Genomic DNA, 20,437 nt, shown 5'->3' on the forward strand with positions numbered 1-20,437 from the left:
CGCTCACGCCCCCACCTTGATTTCCTTGACGCCCTCCGCAAGATCATCTCCATCAACGTCGACTTCCTTGCCCACCAGACCACGCTCCCATAGCTCCTTGCCTGTCAATTTCTTCTCTTCGCTTCTCGCACCACCTTTTGCACCGCCCTTCTTCTTTTCCTCCGCCTCTTCCTCTTCTCGTCGTAGCCGTTCCTTCTCCTCCATTTCTACCTTGAACTTAGCCTGCCACTCAAGGAAACGTTCGCTCGTGACCTTAGTCCCGAAGAACTTGCGGTTTTCTTCCTCTTCAGCCTTCCGCACGACCTGTTCCTGCACTTCGTTCTTCTGCTTCTGCCTGTCCACCATGAGTTGCTCGGCCGCTTCTTTCAGTGTGCTGACGAGTGTGAATATCATAGCCATGCCGAGTGACTCCTCAATCGTGGGCTCCAGAGCCTCGAGCAACTGCGCTTTGTCCTCCGACACATCGAAGAGTGGGTGCTTGCTCGCGTTGGGAGGGGGCGCGAGATCCAGATGCGGCCCGACATCTGGATATGCCTCTGGATAAGCGACAGTGAGGAAGATTGTCGGAGGATCTACCCCCTCGTCACGAAAGTCGGGCGGTGCGTCCAGCGTTATAGATATTCGGAACGAGTTCTCGGACAAGTCTGATCGAGGGCATTAGTGAAAGACGTCTGGTCTGTGTGGATGGCTATGTACCTGTAATCTCATCCGGGAAGATCGAATCGAGCACCTCACGCTCTTCTTGCTGCTCGTCCGCGCCCATCTTGCCTGTGGACTGCTAGCTGCCGCCTTTCATCCATCGTATAGAAATACTTGAAACCTCCCAATTGCGGGGCCAAAATGATATATGCCAAGCCAACATAATCTACGAAGGTACGTTGGATGGGCTAGTAATAGGTAGTTTTCGCATGCAAGTAATGCTCGGTCTGCCTCACCTACCTGACCTCTTTGCCCGTCCTACCAGCTCCTCACATACCTACTGCGCAGGTCGTCGATCCTCTCGCATTTGCATCTCTGGATTGTAGATACTCAATGAAATGTGTCTTATGGTAGACAAGGCCGCTACAGTACGATTACGTGCATCGTCGCTCTCACAGGTAACGCGTTCCACTATCATCGTTCAGCTACCAGGAATGGTCAACAGGCTTATCAAGCACGTGCCTACGGATATCGCCAGCTTGGAGCTTCGATACATGTCGCTGGCTGACGCCCGCAAGTGTGAGGAACTGCGTATTTATTGCATTATCATGGCTTCAGGTGCGTCTCGATGCTGTTACAGTCTACCACAGGCGCCGATGACCCCAAGGGTGCTGTTTGGAATGCTTTGGGTCAACATAGCAGCCCTCCATCTACGTTCCAGCAAGCCCCAGTGACAAAGCTTGCTTCATCGCTCAGCAAGAAGGCAATGACCTTGGCTACCTCACCCGGTTCAGCCCACCGCTTCATAGACTGCGTACTGACATAGGCATCTCTGTACTCGCTTGGGATTGGCTCTGTAAGAGGCGTCATGATGGAGCCTAAGTTGATTACAGCAGTAACCGTCAGAAATATCTCTCCATCAAGACCTTGATTTGGGCAAGGAATCGACTTACCGGGAGCAACACAATTGATGCGAATCCCATTTTCACCCTCCTCGCGGGCAGCAACCTTCGTGAGACCGATCACAGCATGCTTACTCGCGACGTACGAACTCCACCCGGGCACAGCAACATGACCTGCAATACTTGCCACATTGACGACACTACCACCGCGCTTCATCTGCTGGAGCTCGGCGCGCAGACAGAAAAAGGTTCCTCGAGCGTTGATGTCCATGAGCTTGCTCCAGATCTCTTCCGTCGAGGCTCGAATGGGTACTGGCTCGCTAGTAACCGTGCCTGCAACGTTGGCTGCGCAATCGAGGTACCCGAAATGCTTGACTGTGTCGTCGATCCATTTGTTGATGGCGGACTCGGAGGTCACGTCGACGTGTGCGGTAAGATGAGCTTTGCTGGAGTCGGAGATCTTGGGAAGTGATTCCAGCGTTGCCTGGAGGCCGGTCGACGTCGCGATCGGAAAGGGAAAGAAGAACGCCGTGAGAGGCGAGGTACTGAGCAGTGGCACGCCCAATGCCAGATGCGGCGCCCGTGATGGCGATCTGTGTTGTGGTTGACCACGTCAGTACGTTTATGTCTCGAAGTAAGGGCAACCCGGGCAGGTCCAAACTCCACTCGAGTTGGTAAACTTACCACCTTGCCTTTCAGCGACGACATATTGCTGGCAACGGATTTGAGCGAGTAGTCGTGTCAGATATCGGTGAAGTGTGCAATGAAGAGGTGCTGAGCGAAGACTTACTTGACGGACGTCATTCGTAGGTTCTTATACGACTCGTCGTGATTTCCAGAAGTCCTCATCACGGTCAGGCCTTCCACATCCAGCAGGCACAGCCAGACGCCAGCAGTCGTATCTGGACACCCATGGTATGCCTAGAACGCTCGACTGCAAGCGATTGGGAGACACATCATCCGTGGTGTATATCCTTACCAGCGCTCGATGGACGGACCCAGCTTGAGGAGGGTTCCTTGGCCAGCTCCGATGTGCTTAGCAGCACTGGCGGGCACATGCAGAAACGATACTTCCAATCGTGTTACCGAAATAACTCGCAACCGTAGGTAGGAACTCAAGAAGCGCATTTGATCCCCAGCAGCTGAATATTGTTGCATCCTGAGATTGTTGTAGTGGCATTCAGGTAAAAGCACTACTTCCTGCACGTCGCGAGATAGCACGATTTCATGCACGATTGCCGAAGCTATGGAGAGGATCTAAGCCGGTAGAGGCATGGTAGAAGCTGACTTGCATGCGAGCTCGTGTTCGAGATCCGGACAGCATGACAGTGTAGGAGCTGTCTGGTAGGCACGAGGAGGGATGGTGTGGTGCGCAACGCTGAAGATAGCCTGGACAGCATCGAACCCATCAACCTGGTGGGTAGCAGTCTGTAATGGTGGTGTTCCGGTTTGGAAGTATATTCGCAAGACCGGATTGTACAAGTGTATCATACAACAACTTTGCAGAACCTATTGCCTACAGACCAGCCTTCAAGATCAAAGGTATCACCATTGCTGCATTAGATGACGTTCTCGTTGCAAGACCTTTGTCATTGGCATGATAGGAGCGAGACTACGACGACTTCCCGCCTGGTATTACTTGGTGAGACCGGATGACGAGCTTTGAGTCGGTCTCATACGAATCCGGTTGACACAACCGCCATGCATGTCATCCGGCTTCGGTCAGTCCGTCTGCAATTGGTTATATGATGCTGTATCGGTTAAAGGTCTACAGGGAGATTATCTAATAGGCCACGCGATAGCTTACAACGTCTCGGCGGATGGGACGCATCGCTGTATGTCCATTCTCGACAACTGATGCAATATACCCATGACACATGCGGCTTCTGTTCCTTGCGACCCTGCAACTCACATCGTGGTGTTGCAAACACCACACCTACCCATCAGCAGAGGGAGCTAGGCACCATGCCACCTGGATACCGACTCAGGCCTTATTGCAAGCATTGAGATAGACCTGCAACGGCGGGTAGCTCGTCTCCGCACCCTCCGCGCCATGCTCCTTAGCACAACCAGCGCACTGGCCCATAGCGATCCGAAAAGGCGTGCCCGCAGGACAGAATCTAGATAGCGTGAAGGCAACATCTTGACCGATAATACTAGCTTTGTTGAACAGAGCATAACAGGCCGTCGGACCAGATGACTGTCGCTGCTTGAGGCGAGCGAGCGGATTCGTGGTCCCACGTACACTGTACCCGTGAGGTGATTTGCCCGGCGGTTTGCTTCATGCCAGTCATCCCAAGTGCTGTCTCCCCAATTTCCAGTAGGGGCTGGGCAGACGGGCTGGCCGTAGATGTCGAATATAGCGTAGCTGAGGCCGAAGTCTTCAGGGTTGAGGTTGAAGAAGCCAGGCGGTGGTTCGAACCAGCCGCAGTCCGCATCAGTGGCAGACGGGCCTGTGGTGTCATTGACGTAGGCAGGTATTTCTGGCATGGGCTTGCATTCCTCGGGAGCGCAAAAGTATGTGCTCTCGGGCGAACTTCGCTCGAAGTTGCAGTTCTCTTGTGAAGGCGTGCAGAGCGTTCCGGGACTGTATTTTGTCTGTCAGTCAGTGTTATCTCGAGGTTTGCCTGGAACTCACGGGCAACCCCAGTGGTAGTCTGTTGGTAGAGGCGTGCTTGGCGTGTAGGTAGGGTTGACGATTCGGGATGGGCAGAGCACGAGACCAGTAAGCGCGGGCGGAGGAGGCAGACGGCAGTTCGTGACAGCGGCACTGGAGGTCACAGTCACGGTCTGGGCACTGAGTGTGGTGGTGACAGTCTTAGATCTAATCTCAACGACAGTGCTTGGCTGAACTTTTGTTTCGGTCTGTGTGTAAACAACTGTGACAGGATGGTCGATCGTCTCGGTGTGAGTGTTGAAAATCGTGGTCGGGCGAATTTCCGTCGTGGTGTCGGTCACGGAGAGGAATACAGTGGTTGTTGTTGGCCGCAGCTCTGTCAACGTTGTAAATATTGTTGTTGGCTGTAACTCTGTTACGGTCACAGAGAAGTAATTCGTAGTTGTCGTAGGCTGTAGCTCTGTCAAGGTTGCAGTCTTGTATTCCAGCTGAACGCTGGTGATGGTTTGGTACTGGACTTCTGTAGTGAGCAACGTAGAATACACAGTCGCCGTCACTTCTTGCACATCATGCCAGGCCCCGGCAGAAGCCGTTAGTGGGAGATACCCGCCGCTGCCTCCAGCTACCGCGTGAGTGCCAGCAAATAGCACAAGAGCCAGCAGGCTTGAACGTTGGATTCTCATAGCGGCACTCCTCTCTTCTGAATGCGTACTTGCCGATGCATTCGTTGTGGGATCGGTGGCTCGATCACGGTGCGAAGATCTTCAGCAGTCTCAAGAGGAACGAGTCGACTTAGGCTGTTCTCACCTTACCCTGCAGATCCTGTCCGAAAGTGTGGACGGAATTGTGCCTTCGCTGTACGCAACATCGACGGCACCTAGAGGTTGCGTCACCGAATCTGCCAGAACGTCAGTTCTGAATCATGGTTAGCCTATTCAAGCTGGGAAGCGTAGACGAAAGCCTGCAGCGTTTTGGCTGGCTGGTATGAGCAGCCAGTATGATCGGCGAGCAGGAGTAGGCGAGCTTCCTGCGCACCACAGCATTGGTGATACCGGTTCCGCAGAATCGGAGTTTTCAGTTTCCCGAGAATAGCAACGTGCCGGATCCTTGGACAGGGAAGAAGACATCGAGCTCGAGGCTGATCCAAAAGACACACGCTTCCTGCAACCTTGACTGCGCTTTCTGGCGTCACCCTACCTTGAAGAACGCAAATGTAGAGTACAGCGAACTGCACAAGCTATCAATAGATCAGGCGGCGTGACATGGCGACAAGAAGTCTGTGCAGCGAATTGAGATGGCTCCGGTACCCTGGCTCACGCCGTGGAGCGTATCCAACCGGCTTTCGCATACCGCATACTGTGCAGCGTTGCCGACAGTGGACAGTCGGACCACATCTCTGGCACACCACCAGAGACGCGCTAGGAGGTTTTGGAACACAGCAGAAAGCACTCGTATCCCGTTGGTACTTCAAAGAAGTAGGCTGTAGTCGTGCGCAAGGTATGCCCGACCAGAATTCGCAGGAGTGCTGTACGTGCTCAGGTCTCCCGCAGTGTCCGTCCGCGACGCCGCAGCCAGCATCTCTTGAGGCTGATTTTCTACGCGCGAGGCTCAGACACGCAGGGAATCCGGCAGACTTGTCGACTCGCCGCACCTAGCCGTATGATAGTTGCCAATTGGTTGTGGTGTCACAACATCAAGTCGTGAATCGCCAAGATGCGCACGATTGGGGGCCGCCAGATCCCCACAAAAACGCGTCAATATCTTGTCCCGCGTTTCTGTCGAGGCTCTTCCTTACATCACTCTCTCTGTTGTACAACATCTGTTCTTTGGAATGATCGCCTCACCTTCACAGTAAGCATTTCCGAAAAAGACATGCGTTGTGGAGGGATCACAGAAAGCAGCTCCGCGGCGCGCCACTCACTGAGGAGCTACCAGCTCGGATCTGGACCTCCCAGCTGCAGATCGCAGTGTTGATGCTCGCGTCACGATGTAGCAGTTCGGTTTTGTGCCGATGCTTCTGGGTGGGTGGCGTCGGCGTTACACAGACGTGTTCGCCGGCCATGTAACTTAGTGGAGGACTGCAAAATCGACGTAGGTCTAGCTCTGGCCCAGACGGTCACGATCTCGATTCCGAAGCAGTCGTGGCCCCTACCCATGGCTGCGGAGACTATTCACTTAGCAGAAGCAGCAGCTGTGATCAACTTCCGTAACGCAAGCGTCAAGACCATGGCACGTATAGTCAACGGTCCCTTTCGAGCCGACCCAAACCTCATCGACCTGAGTCTGGCTCTCGCTCAATCCAGCAGCTCTGGCGCTGTGCGCCTGGACTACTGCAAACTTTACCCGCGAGCATGCTGAGATTATCAGCACATGATGGTTGTTTTCGCACGTTCTAAGCCTTCAGATACATGAATGCATGTGCCGTTGAAGGTGTTCGCCTGATTGCTGAACGAAATGCGCATCAGTGGCTTCTTGAGCTACGGGACGTCTGTGGGACAAACTCGCCTGCCACGACTCAGAGCCGATCGCCTTGCTGACGGAGCATGACTGCCGCCCCAAAGGTCTGAGTCCATGACTGCTCCTGCCAGTCTCGATAAAATGTGTTTTCTTACGACCTAGCACATTACGTCTCAATATGTACATCATGATTTCCCTACGACACCTGTGTCTCTTCCTTAATCTCTGGCAGATGACCAGGGCTGATTTGACTCCTCAAGAAATTCATTCATGGAACAGACTTCGCGGCGCAGTCGTGCAAACAGATATCTTCCTCCAAGGAGGTCTGCTTCAGATTCCGCAAAGCAAGACCGGTTACCCAGGCAGATATGAGAACGGCTCTTTCTTTCGATTGAGTCTCAACGACTCTTTTGACGTCGCGGACAATCAAGCACCGCCACTGTTCAGAGCGCTGGACGACAAGAGGATAGAAGGCTCAGCTATCGGTCAGGATGGATTTATGATCGCCGACAACGACGAAATCTACGTCTATGGGTAAGAGCATCTCAGAATGCTCCCCGAATCGCTGACCATTGACCAGAGGTGCTTTCTCGAATCCTGCTCTGGTCGATAATGTCGTTTTCTCTGATGTGCTGTTCGACCCAACGATTGGAAGAGAAAACACCCTTCGGAACGCCAACCCAGCATATAGGTAAGCTATATTCCACGTCAACCTCTGCGGACATGAGTTGAAACACTCGGTCGACCGGGCAGGAGCACTCTGACCAATTCCGCAGGCCGAATGACGGGGCTTTTCAAGTCAAGTTGACTGCGGGTGCTGGCGCCAATGCACCAAGTGAAAGCCGTGGGTTCTACTTCGGTGGGCTGAAGAGACCTGACAATCAAGCCATCGGTGTCGACGATGGCATCGACAATCTGACTCTCTCCGATGGACTGGTCATCGTGGATACAACCGAACAGACGGTCTCGCATTGGACGATACCAGCCCTTGGAGTCGGCATTCAGTCACGAGCAGAGGCCACCCTGGCCTGGATTCCTGCTGGCGAGCAAGGCATGCTTGTCGCTGTTGGTGGTGTTTTGAATCCAAGCGACATCTTCAGTCCGTATGGACCATGGACCAACGATAGCATGGAACAAGGTAACAACTTCACCAAAGAAATACACCTGTTCGACGTAGCATCGTCAACGTGGTTCAGGCAGGCTATCGCAGATGGATCGCCGTGTCCACCGAGGCTAGCACGGGCGTGTGGTGTGGTATCCACCCATTTCAAGAAGACACATAAAGCCGACTCGCATCGTAAGCTCAACCATGTGCTCTATAACGTCCAGGCTCACTGATTGACTCTGGCAGATGATATCTTCCTCTATGGCGGCTATGATGGAGACAGCACAACCAGTTTCGACAGCGTGTGGGTGCTCAGCATCCCTTCCTTCAGGTTCATCGAGCTCCCAGCAGGACGAACAAGGAGAGATGGCCACATTTGTGTCAAGCCATATGATAACCAGATGATAGTCATTGGCGGGACACAGGATGGAACACTGCCTCTAGAGGACGGCCGGCTGGTCGACGTCTTCGATATGAACACGCTGGAGTGGACCGGCAGATACGATCCACTGGTCCATGACGACTACATACCAGCAGAGGTGATTGTCAGCGCTCTGCCGCAAGATCAGTGGGCCAATGTGAGAGGCTCTCCTCTTGCAGTTCCACTCAATACGACATACGACGTTGATAAACTTATTGCACTGGGACCGTATACGAAGTCGTCGCCCACACCGAGAACAGGGGGACCAGAAGATAGAACCAAGTCCCGCGACTTGGCCGTCAAGGCGGGCGTGCCAGTGGGCGTCATCGTTGGCCTGTCGATCATCGCGTTGTTGTTCTTCTGCTTGGTATGGCGTCCTCGAAGACGCAAGCTTGAACAGATCCAGGGTCACAAAACTGGCGCGACAGATGAGACAGCGCAAAGCTGGATCGACCGTTGGGTAGGAAGCACCGTTGTCGGGTCTACGCAAGGCAAAGATGTCAATTCCGATACTGATGGGGCGGGCTCTGTTCCAGAAGCCGCTCAGACACCTGAGCTTGATGGCTTGGGCTACGCTAGCACTCACCGATGGTCTCAATCGACTGCCGCTGCGCGTCCGCCTCGCCACAGAGATCCAGGAAGCGGCGAAGGACCCTACGAAGTCTACACACCTGACCACAGGACATCGCAAACGAGCGGTATTCACACAATTGCTTCAGATGGGGCAGAGTCGCCGAATGTCAGCAGATCAGACGTCAGAAAACAAAGCACCCATGCGCCCGGAGTGGTTAGTGGCGGGCAAGCTCCTTCTGAAATGAGCGACGCCGGTGCGGCGCAAATAATCTCTGACACAGGTGCAAAACCTGACAAGGGCGCAATGAGCGCGTCTCCGTCATCTCACAATCCGGCAGCAGCGCGATCCTCGAAGGCTAAGCATATTTCGTCAATCTCGGAGACAGCGGCCTTCGAGACGACTGCTGGCGCTACTACCGGTTCAATCAACACTAAGCGGTCGCCCATCTCACCAGTACAGTGGCCTGCGCGGCCATCGCATCACCGTCATAGTTCGAGCGTGAGTTCCGGTCTGAGTCCGCTGCCCTCCCCTGGCGAAGAGCAAGAAGAAGACGAGCAGATACGGACCATTTGAGACTGTCGGGGCAAAATGCTTGTGACGCCGGACGTGGTGAGGTCAATGCAGCACTGCGTGTCGCCTGCGTCACGGAAATGCGGTTGGAGTTCTCTGCAGATGTCGGTATCGCAATTCTGGCGTGGGCCGATCTCTCGCCTTCCGATGTTGTGCAACAAGCGTCGCAGAGTCGAGGAGGCGCAGGTCTCACATGTTGTGCACCACATTCACGATAATTCTACGGGTACTCATTGTTGATCTTCAGCTTGTTCGCGGTCGCGAAATCCTGCCCTATGTGCTCGCTTGCTACAAACACCTGGTGACCATAGAGCAAATCTCCCAACTGAGGTCACCGACCTAGGTACGCTTTCGTCTCTATGTGCATTTAGACCGCTTTGATGCTGTAATAGGCATTCCCGATCAGGAAATTTCACTTTCCTAAAACAGCTTCTATCGGTTCATCCTGGCGCCTCCTGAGCTCAAGTCGAAATCAAGAGTGCGCTTTTGTCTCCGCGATACATAAAAGCAGATGTGATCAAACAGTTGCACTACTCCCCGGCTTTTGACAGGGAGAAACTTGGGGCAGTCACTGGAGCACCGGGGAGAGCGGTGGAAGTTTTGTATGCAGGATCGCCGCGCCTGCCCGTCGGCAATTCAGGCGGCTTAGCTCGGCATTTTCGCCGAGCGCTCTTGCCAAGCTCTCTTCATGCACCGACTTTGCTGAACTGTCTCTTCTCCAATCGGTCTCAACGCCGTTCACAAATGAATGCATCTCTGACGTCCTCCGCCTAGAAGGCTTAATTAGCCGGTGGAAGAATGACCGCCATGGGGATCAAGGTGTACTGTACACCAGACCTGAGAACACCGAATTCGAAAAGGTAACGAGGTTTGAACATTTCCTGACTCTGGTGCATCACGACTTCGCTCGACATCAGCATCTGATTATCAGCTTCTTTGCCTAGCCAGTCGCGTAGCATTCGCTGTTTGACATCCTGATATAATCACAAACTCAGAGTAACCTGAAGCCAGTTCGATAGTGAGCATCTGCATTCACGAAGGCCTACAGCACCAGTAAGCAAACATGGCGCCCGACCTCAAGCAGAACAAGGCCTACCGCATAGTAGAGCACGCATATGCCAATGGCTATGCTGTCCCAGCAATGTGCTTGTACAATGTCGAGGGCATCCTAGCAACAGTACGAGCAGCGGAAGCCAAGAAGTCACCGGTTCTAATTCAGCTGTTCCCTTGGGCGATCGAGTATGCGGATGGCTTGCTCATCCACGCAGCGGCGGAGGCAGCCAAGAACGCGAGTGTGCCTGTTGCGGTGCACATGGACCATGCACAGAGTCCAGAGATCATTAAGCGGGCGGCAGAGTTGGGTGGTTGTAAGTTCTAACCCGTGTGCTATGTCCTCGCCAGCTGCTTCTGTAATGAATGCAACGGTAGATGGCTTGTGCTGGAAACATCACTGATCATACGATATAGTCGACGGCATAATGGTGGACATGTCTCATCACGAGCGTGCAGAAAATCTGGCCCTAACGAAAGAACTCGTTACATATCTTGCCGAGCGGGGCATCATCTCGGAAGCTGAACCTGGGCGTATCAACGGCGGTGAAGACGGCGTCTCGGACACTTTGGACCTTGAAGGCATCCTTACTACACCTGAGCAAGCGGAAGAATTCGTGGCAACGGGCATTCAATGGTTAGCACCAGCATTCGGAAACGTGCATGGGAAGTACGGACCTAAAGGACCTCAGTTGGAATGGGACAGACTGAAGGGCTTGGTGGATGCGGTCGGCGATCGAGTTAGGTTTGTACTACATGGGGCCGGCACGGAGTATTTCAAGGGAGATCTGCTCGGCCAGGCTGTGAAAGCTGGTCTATGCAAAATCAATTTGGTAAGCCGCTTCCTCCCCAGCTAATCGCGCAAGTGCTGATGCACCGGCGCCTAGAACGACGCAGTCAACGACAGCTATATCCGCGTAATGAAGGAGAAGGCTGGGAATACTCCATTGACACAGTTGCTTCAAGAGGTGACGGATGCGATGCAGAAAGATGTTGAGCAGCATATGGACTGGTTGGGCTCGAGCGGCAAAGCGTGGTGATCCTGGAGCCACTTTGAGTGTCGTCCAAGGAAGGTGTCGACACATGTTGGCGTGCTCATTGATGTACAGGTATAGCGACTCACGGAATTCTGCGTATATAAATGGTAAACGCCTGTGCTGATGCACACTTCGAGCTTTCTTCAGATTGGCATTGAACTTCCAAAGCAGTGATGGGAGCATTGAAGGTTGAATCGTTTGGAGCTGATCACATTGGAGAGGACCGTGTTGAAAGAGCATGTGCCGTGAATGGAATTTGATTCGCTATTAGCTGATACGGATAGGCCAACGGGCAGGGACTGTGGCCCAGTCCAGCTTATCAGAACCGACCACCGAAATCGATAGTTCCTCTACCCAAAGGACTCCTTGCAACAAAGTGGAACGGCACGATCCTCTAAACATACTTCCAAAGCGGCGAATTCGGAAATCAACCATGACAGGCTTCGTGCCAGCGTATAGCGTCTCGTATGCTGGCAAGCCTCTCGTAGCATTCGTACGCTCAATCGATGGCCGCCTCGGTGTGCTGAGATCGACCTGGCTCATGGAAGTTGGCAGCTCGGCTGCCATTGCATGGCCCTGCTGCTCGATGGCGGCTTTGCGAGCCTCTTTCTTTGCGGTTCGCTTCTGCTGGACTTTGTGTGCAATGGCGAGACCGCCGACAACGACGATAGCGACGACCATGATGTGAGTGTATTAGTTTGTTTGTTGGGTAGTGCTCGTGCTGGTGTTGGGGTTGGAACTGAAGCAGTCGATGATGTGTGTGTGTGGGCTGAGTAGTGATGGCTGTTTAATCTGTGTTGCTGTATATTGCTGGCTGTATCACTCAGTGCAAGAGATGAGCCTTCTATATATTCTTGAGGTCAGCGATTGCAGTTGGCAAGCGGTGCAAGCGAACACGATGGCATCACTGGGCAGTGTATGCACACAATTTGACATGAGTAATGAGCTTATCTTGACAGCATCTGGCTCTGAGCACGTGGGAAATGCGAAGTTCTGCCCGCGATTCCATCTCTCTGCATCATAGCTGGTACACCATTTGTCAGAGCGCCTCGAAGGTGCGTCTGAATTTGCTGGTAGCACTGTTCGCTACACAGCCACGGTTAATGTCGCCAAGGCCAGCCTAGTGCAAATGATATGGAATCAGCGCAAGCCATTAGCACAGATGCCGAGCGCAGCTTTTGCAACGCTTGAACTGCGAGATTCATACGACTGTTGATATTGGCAATGGTCTAACGTTCAGAATCGACAAGGGCGAGAGCTGAAGCATGCGATGCCTTAGATCGACCCAACAGAGTAACCCGGGCGCCTCGTCGGTGTGCTGCTATGTCGCGAGCTCAAGATTAGATTCGTATAGGAACAGTAGAACAGCACGGCGGAATATGCTGAGGCACTTTGGTCACTGCTCGTAACGTGCTCGTCGCTGATGTCTACTTCAGGCCGCAATTATGGAAAGAGCAGATAACCAGAAGAAGTTTTTGAACCCCGCACGAGCCTGCCTTTATAGACCGCCGTACTGCTGTCACAGTGCTTCGTTGGCAACCACAGATCTAGGAGGTTGAGCGGGGATCCGGTGAATCTGGAGTCTGGACACAACCCATCGCCTACGTCACGCGGTCGTCCGGAAGCTAATTGAGGCTCATCAGGAGATATAGATTCGACTGAGCTCCAGGTTCGTTTTGTCGCTGCTGACGTGATACACAAGTATATATCTAAGAGAGGTCGCAATTATGACGGCATCATTGTGGCTTGTCCCGCGCGAGAACAACCCGTTCACCAAGACCACAATAGAGCTGATCACCGAGACGGTACCCTCGAACTTCGTCTCACTACTGGAGGGCAAGAAGGTCAACTTTGAGCCCCACGTCACAGTAACGTCCGACATAGATGCCTCAAAATATGGAGACAAACCACAAGAATGGCTGGACAGCCTGAGCCTCCCCGAATTCAAGAAGGAAGTCAACGACCTGGTCCTCGAGATGGATGAGGTCGAAGCCGACGATCCGTATTTCCGGAAACTCACGATCAAATTGCTCAAGAACGACAACTTGATCAAACTCGCCGCTCAATGCAGGGCAGACGCAGTGGACAGCGAGTCCGCACAGAAATGGGCCGAGACCGAGTACAGCCCGCACCTGAGTCTCATGTATGCCGATATACCGCGTGCCGAAGTCAAGAAGAAGGTTCCGCTTATCGAGATGCAGATCGCGTACGCAATAGGAGATCTCTTTGCGTGCTGTGGCGGGACGTTGTGTATGGGTGGCTATCTGGTACTGGTCGATACTTCGAAGCCTGTGGATGAGTGGAAGACCATCGCGAAGCGAGAAACTCCGTGGGCCATGTGGAAAATGACCAGAAACATGATCTGAAGGCTTGAGGAGCGTAGCCGGGATCCCGTTGAGTGGAAAGCACATCAGCTGCCCATTTTCTGGAGACGTTTTGCAGCTCACTCTGTTGAATTAGTCTTGTGTATCGGCTGATTTGCGAGGCCAATTCCATGGTTCAAACCATCTCTACCCAGAGCTTTGTCGGACTCAATGCCGTTCAGCCATCTGGCTTTACTTCGTCCAACAGATAATGATGATCTGGAATACTTCAGACCGCAAACAGCTTTTGGCAGAATCGTTCCCAGGTGCCGGTGGGTCGAGGATGGCGAGCTGTGACTTTAAAAACTGGGCGTTTTCTTGGCAGATTCTATCCTCGGGCCACAAATACTGCTTATCATGCATTACTCGGCCAGGGAGGCCGCTGAGGCCCTGGGACTATCACGCTAATCGAGTCGTTAGGATTGAGATAAGCCTCACTCGAGCTTCAGTCCGAAAGGCTATCATCTCTTCGGCTTTCTGGCCAGGGAGGGCGCTGTAGGAGCAATGCCCAGTTCGTCCAGTCACAACCTGGGTGATGCTTGTTCCTCCGAAATGCCGATTCAGACAATGTGAGTACTTCCAGCTCCTGTTCCTTCACCGACTAACCAAGAAGATTCTCAATACCAGCATCATGCCTGCCACACCGCTTCGATCGCAGGTAGTTCTCGGAGGGCCGATGACTAAGGACGAACTACTACTACTCTCACCGGATCATGAGCAAACCCTCTGGGGGGCGTATGCCGACATTGGCAACGATGACTCAACTGTGGACGACCCGGCCTTGGAAGTGTATGTTGGTTCAGGAATCGGCATTCGCGGTGTTAAGACACGAACACAAAACTATGTACGGATCTCTGAGGGTCAAACAACACCTGAAAGTGGTAAACATGAGCAGCTCCTTGCAAAACCAGGAATCCGGAGCCGACCCCAATTGATTGCTGGCTATCGGAATGGCAAAGTGGTCCCTCGCCCATATGTTCTACTCATGGAACAGCTCTGCTCGATCCTTACCAAGGCCATCGATCTTCCCCTTGGGCGCTACCTCAGCCAGTCATATCACGAGATGCTTCTCGAAGCTCGCCATGAAAGCTTGCCAGATGTGCCTTGGGTTGGCCTCAACCGTGCCGCACAGCTATTACAGTGTCTCGGCAGCCGCGTTGTCAAGAGATTCTGTGACCATTGCAAGTGGGAAAACGACGGTATCAAATACCGCAACGTTGATCCTGGTCTTCCTGGAAGTGAGGTCAGTTGCAAGAACTGCCATAGATGGCAACGCGTGTATGGAATTGAGGGACCTCAATTCTTGATCGACGCCCGCTCAGGGTTGGCATCAAGAACTGCGAGAATTGCGGTACTGATGACTCGTCGGACGGACGTTTCGTCATGGGATTATGTAACGCTTGCTATGGCTATCAGCGAGATAATGGCAAAGCAAGGCCAGAGGACCTGTACAGAAAGGACTGCAAGACTTGCGGGGTTGCTCGTGGCACTCCTGGGGCTGGGGTCTTCTATCTTGGGGAGTGCAAGCGATGTCGCCGACCCCATGAGGCCAATGTCGAGCCCAGAGACTGTGAGAACTGTGGTGTCCCGACAACAGGCACTATGGTCAAAGGGGAATGCATGACCTGCTACGAGTATCGCAATGAGACGGGTCGTGCGCGTCCAGATAATGTCTACAACAAAGTCCTACACCAGGAGCAACATGAGCAGTGTACAACTTGTGGCATTGAGACTCTGGAACTAATCGTAAAGGGTGAATGCCCAGCTGCTGGAGCTGGCGCGGCCGGAAAGGGTATGCACGTCCAGCGGAGTTGAACAACCGAGGGCGACATGCACGTCCTGATCCAGCAATTCCTGAGCAAAAGAGTACCGCCAAGCAACCTGAGCGATGTGCGAACTGCGGCACTGAGCCACAGACTGATGGCCGCAAGGGATTTACGAAAGGTGAATGCAATGCCTGCTATACACATCGCCGCAGATAAAGATCACGCGTCCGGCGACTTCGATGAGCAAGGCTGCGAAGGCCGCGACCGCATCCACGACTGGTACCACCACCTCGGGCACCGCGTCTAAGACCAGCAAGGCTACGACCGCATCCACGACTGGTACCACCACCTCGGGCACCGTGTTTAAGAACAGCAAGGCTACGACCGCATCCACGACTGGTACCACCACCTCGGGCACTGCATCTACGCCTGGCACGTCTAGTGATAATGATCTCGATATCGTCATGTCAGATACGCTGCCGCTCAAGCCGCGTCGACCGCATAAGCCGCGTCAGCCGTATAAGCCACAACGGGGATCTCCCTCGCACGAAGACTGGGCCAGGATACGGCCAATACTCGCAGAACTCTACGTCGACCAGGGGATGCGCCTGCAGGATGTGCAGGACACTCTGGTGTCTCAGCACAACTTTCATGCGACAACGGACATGTACAGAAAACGCATCACTCAATGGAAGCTTCAGAAATGCGTCAAGTCCGCTGACAAGGCGAGTGGCGGCTACGACTGAAGGACACCAATGTGTACCCGGTGAGCTATAGGTGAAAGCGACAACGGTAACGTACGAGTGTGGCAGATACTGGAGAAGGAGCAAACGTGGGTTTTGCATGGAGTACCTACTTACACATCCAACGTGGGTAGGATATAGGAACATATATTTCGCGAGCATGGTTGAGGAAGCGGAAATCGAAACGAGAGAGAGGTGATGGAGCAGAGAAGGAACATACGTGGATGTAGTATGGAGTAATTGTAAGCGTTATAACATATGCTATGCATTCGGGCGGTTCACAGTTGGTGCATTCGACCCGGCCTCATAAGTGCTCGCCAAGACGAACCGGGCTTCCACATTAGGACTACTTAGTAGCTCAATCATTCAACATGGTTATGTCACTGATCGTGCACTCAAGGACAACTTCATTTCATCTCCTTCTGTTCAACTTCCTCTCCAATCATGTCTGTCTCTTCCATGCTTTCCGAGATGACATACCAAAAATGCGATCGCACTTTCATGGGACTTGCCTACCGAGCTGCGGTGCAAGATCTACGGAAATCTCGGCTTCGTCCAGAAGAACCCAATTGACCTTCCGAAAGCCACCATCAAGGCTGTGCGTCCAAATATTGCCGTTAACTGCCTTACCATCAGCAAGCAAATCAATGCCAGGGCGCGCGCAACACTATTCAGTAACGCATCCGAATTTGTCTTTCTCTTTCAATTCATGCTATCGCATCCTCGTCAGTGCCTCTGCCTGCGACAGTATGTCCGAAAGACTTCATACGCAGCAATCTCCTGGAGGTCATGGATGTTAGTGGCCTTCGACAGGAGCTGAATCTTGTGCCGAACCTCAAAGTCTCTCTTGTTGACCACACCACTTCCACGATTGGTGGACACCTCAAGAATACATCCGACATAGAAGATCTCGTCGGCGGAGTCTGCATGCACCTTGGGGATCTCAGAATAATTTGGCGAACCTGTAGCGCTAAACACCAGCTTTCCGTAAGTTGCTTCCTCCCCTCCCTTGACCGACCTGGGTTCAATGAAGCAGACAGCCAGGCTAGCTGTAGAGACAGCAATCATCATGTCGGAGACAAGCCATATGACTACGACAGTAGTGGAGTGTCTCATGAGCAGCTCGAACGACACTCCGCCAGGAATGAGATCTATAGAGCTGAAATTTTTCGGGTCGAAGGACTCGGTCCGCTCATAATAACCGGCGCGATCGACAGTATCTAGACTAGGAAGGTGGACGCTGGATTCCTTCGACCTAAAGGCTCCGATTTAGCCAGGGAACGTGGGTCGGAGACATTGGCTATCAGATACGGCAAGCGCGATGCGTGCAATGACAAGGTTGATTCATGACCTGTCGCAACGTGAAGTAGACACATTGAAAGTGTACAGTAGCGCATTACCAGCGTACCACGACCTTTGTCCTCGCAGAATAGCCCGTATGAACTTTGAGATTGTCCCTTGTGCTTCAAGGATTCGCACGCCACAAAGCGCATGGAAGGGCCTAATCCTCAGCTCAACATACCTTAGCTACGCAGCTCAGTCTGCTGCAGCTTTTCCCGCGAATCTCGGCGACCAAATTATTGTGAGAGCGGTTGCAAAGTCACCAGGAAGAATATTGCTTGTGACAACGACGGTAGGCTCCCTAGTCCTTGGCGCCAATTGCCGATGAATAACCGCAATGATCTTAATCTTCGGGACATACGTCGTACGTGCATCCCTTTACGATTGTGCTACACCACACGTGTACCTTTTTTCAATGGCCAATTTTGATTGAGAGGCTATAAATGCAGTCACAATAGCCAATGCGCTGAGTCCGGGTAGATGTGCCAGCAATAACGATGCCCCGCGATGAAGAGATGGCGTTCCTTTTGCGGGAAATAGACCTGGACCGTTGGCGACACCAAGGACAACCGAGCAACACTCCTGTAAGTAGCGACTCTGTCTCTTTCCACCTTGGCAGACGGAAAAGCAACAGTTCCCATTTCTTGGGCAGACCGGACTCCGGACAAGTGTCCCGAACCACTTTCCTTCAAGGGCTGAGATTCTGCGTGCTGTTTGGAACGATCATCGGCCTCCGAGCCCTCCTCCACCTCGCATGGAACACGGCCTATCGCTTCTGCACTGCAAGTTCGCCGTCGGCGGGAGTCAACCTGGCCGCAGTCCAGCAATGCACGATCGAGAACTTGCAAAGAGACTTGTCCTTTCTCAAGGGCGCACAGCCGATTACGGTAAGCGAGTTCATTCAGCGTCAGGATCGCCTGGCGGCTGTATTGTATCAAACTGGTATCGATGCTTTCATTGTTGAGCCGGGCTACACCTTTCAGTACTACAGCAATGTCTCACAACAAGATTGGGAACCATGGGAGCCGGAGGAACGCCCTTTTCTCATGGTCATGCAGCCTTCCATCCATGACGATGACACAGTGACTGCGAAGACGACATATCTTGCAGCGCATTTCGAGGAGGACCGGGTTCGTCAACTCGGCATTCCGTCAAGATCAGCGTTAGATATCATCACATGGGAAGAAAGCTCCAATCCTTATAGCGAACTGCTTTCAAAAGCATTCGGCAATGCTAAAGGACAGTCAGTCGTGGTCGATGAAGAGATGCGCGACTTTCTCGTGCGAGGACTGAGTTCTGCGGGATTCAAGGTATGTCTTGAACGGGCGAGGATACCATAAGCGGTCTCTTGCCTCGCCCTCAGCTCAAGCGGCCGCCTCGTACGTAGCTCGCACAACATTCCTGCTAACAATAGAAACGTCAGACCATCGGTCTCACGCCAGACATTGAGGCAATTAGGCAACAGAAGACCTCATCTGAGATGTCGATCCTCCGCGCTGTCAACACTGGCACAGTTGAAGCCATCCGTGCCATGCGACCCTGTCTGAGAGCAGGCCTACTTGAGAAAGACGTGATAAGCATACTCAACAACGCCCTCCTCAGCATTCCGGGCTTCTCACTTTTCTTCAATCTTGTTCTCTTTGACTCGAACGCTGCGCTACCGCACGGTGGAAAAGCAACGGGAGCCCTGGCGCTGACACCTACTACAGTGGTACTGATCGACGTCGGCGCCCACTACTTTGGCTACTCGTCTGACATCACTCGAAGCTTCATTATCGGCGAGCCGCCAAATACACTCGAAGAGCTTTCCGCAGACCTATCGTTGAAGCAACGCGTCTTTTCGACTGTCCTTGCAGCTCAGACGGCATCCGTGGCTCACTTTCGTCCTGGCCAGGTGGCCGCAAACGTGGATCTTGCAGCCCGTGCTACCATAACTAGGCTCTCGCCCGCAGGACAGAACTGGGCGTCAAGGTTCACGCACCGAGTCGGACACGGCATTGGGATCAAGGCGCACGAGAGTCCGTACCTGCATAGCGGTAACACGAAGACGTTGTTACGAGAGAACATGACTTTCACCAGTGAGCCGGGCATCTATCTGCCAAGGCAGTTCGGTGTCAGGACCGAAGACGTGTTTGCTGTTACACGCGAAAAGAATGGCGAGGTCGTCTGCTTGAGCGGCCGGGGGGCAAGAAGTTTGTGGGATCCTTGAGCATGGATCATACCACTGGCCACATTGCCGCGGGATTGCCTCGAGTAGGTCGTAATGTTCATGTATGGAGTCGCACCAGCGACAAATGTCCTTCAAGGAAGGCCTATACACCTCCTCAGCGGTAGTTGCCTTGACAGTCCTTTCATGCATCGCAAGGTCAAGCTTACAGAAAGTAGCCATACCATAGTTGCAAGTGGAGGTGTGGGTTGCCTCGTTTCTGCCCAATTAGGCAATGCGTGGATCGGTTGCCTAGTCTGCCCTACGCAGTATACCTCGTTCCAACTCATCATCAGCTATGTCATATGCGTACTCGCAAAGCGATGCATACAGAAGCAGTAATGACGAGGCATTGTATCAATCGCAGCAAGTATAGAGAAGCCTTTGCCGGGCTGAAAATCATCTTGACCCGCAAACAGAGGCAAGGCTGGCGCCCCCGGGCCTTGGCACTTTCCAACTTCAAGTCACCCAGCAACGACAGACATCACTTGATTCCAGTACTTTATATATTTCTGCATCAAATATTGACCCCAAATGCGTTGGTATGTCGACACAACTTTCGAGTTTCTGAGGTACACATAAGCAAGCTCTGTCTTGGCGCGTTTTCTATACACATTCCCTTCCGACGTCTCGAGTGGCCAAGTGA

General features: G+C 53.0%; 7 protein-coding genes across 7 annotated transcripts; 5 read left to right on the plus strand and 2 right to left on the minus strand.

The window, feature by feature from the left end:
* Positions 1 to 3: 3 nt before the first annotated feature.
* Positions 4 to 4,841, minus strand: AB675_5665 (RWD domain-containing protein; the record flags this gene model as incomplete). Its single annotated transcript, XM_018145896.1, has 6 exons — positions 4 to 644; positions 697 to 768; positions 1,425 to 1,517; positions 1,593 to 2,134; positions 3,787 to 4,128; positions 4,180 to 4,841. The coding sequence occupies 6 exons, from the start codon at positions 4,839 to 4,841 to the stop codon at positions 4 to 6; spliced, it is 2,352 nt and encodes a 783-aa protein (XP_018002149.1).
* A 1,952-nt stretch (positions 4,842 to 6,793) lies between these two features.
* AB675_5666 (uncharacterized protein) lies at positions 6,794 to 9,288 on the plus strand (the record flags this gene model as incomplete). The annotated part of the gene is made up of 4 exons (XM_018145897.1): positions 6,794 to 7,149; positions 7,196 to 7,306; positions 7,392 to 7,912; positions 7,967 to 9,288. 4 exons carry the CDS (start codon positions 6,794 to 6,796, stop codon positions 9,286 to 9,288), a joined length of 2,310 nt encoding a protein of 769 aa, XP_018002030.1.
* Positions 9,289 to 10,348: 1,060 nt separating this feature from the next.
* On the plus strand, positions 10,349 to 11,375 carry AB675_5667 (putative fructose-bisphosphate aldolase; the record flags this gene model as incomplete). The annotated part of the gene is made up of 3 exons (XM_018145898.1): positions 10,349 to 10,652; positions 10,753 to 11,168; positions 11,223 to 11,375. The coding sequence occupies 3 exons, from the start codon at positions 10,349 to 10,351 to the stop codon at positions 11,373 to 11,375; spliced, it is 873 nt and encodes a 290-aa protein (XP_018002003.1).
* Positions 11,376 to 11,639: 264 nt separating this feature from the next.
* AB675_5668 (uncharacterized protein) lies at positions 11,640 to 12,053 on the minus strand (the record flags this gene model as incomplete). Its single annotated transcript, XM_018145899.1, has 1 exon — positions 11,640 to 12,053. One exon carries the CDS (start codon positions 12,051 to 12,053, stop codon positions 11,640 to 11,642), a length of 414 nt encoding a protein of 137 aa, XP_018002001.1.
* Positions 12,054 to 13,099: 1,046 nt separating this feature from the next.
* On the plus strand, positions 13,100 to 13,738 carry AB675_5669 (2',3'-cyclic-nucleotide 3'-phosphodiesterase; the record flags this gene model as incomplete). Its single annotated transcript, XM_018145900.1, has 1 exon — positions 13,100 to 13,738. One exon carries the CDS (start codon positions 13,100 to 13,102, stop codon positions 13,736 to 13,738), a length of 639 nt encoding a protein of 212 aa, XP_018001832.1.
* Positions 13,739 to 14,366: 628 nt separating this feature from the next.
* On the plus strand, positions 14,367 to 16,247 carry AB675_5670 (uncharacterized protein; the record flags this gene model as incomplete). Its single annotated transcript, XM_018145902.1, has 2 exons — positions 14,367 to 14,978; positions 15,714 to 16,247. The coding sequence occupies 2 exons, from the start codon at positions 14,367 to 14,369 to the stop codon at positions 16,245 to 16,247; spliced, it is 1,146 nt and encodes a 381-aa protein (XP_018001925.1).
* Positions 16,248 to 18,082: 1,835 nt separating this feature from the next.
* Positions 18,083 to 19,794, plus strand: AB675_5671 (putative peptidase; the record flags this gene model as incomplete). The annotated part of the gene is made up of 2 exons (XM_018145903.1): positions 18,083 to 18,895; positions 19,009 to 19,794. 2 exons carry the CDS (start codon positions 18,083 to 18,085, stop codon positions 19,792 to 19,794), a joined length of 1,599 nt encoding a protein of 532 aa, XP_018002087.1.
* Between the last annotated feature and the right edge of the window lie 643 nt (positions 19,795 to 20,437).

This window comes from Cyphellophora attinorum (genome assembly GCF_001299255.1).
Source record: "Cyphellophora attinorum strain CBS 131958 chromosome Unknown Contig8, whole genome shotgun sequence".
NCBI lineage: Eukaryota > Fungi > Ascomycota > Eurotiomycetes > Chaetothyriales > Cyphellophoraceae > Cyphellophora > Cyphellophora attinorum.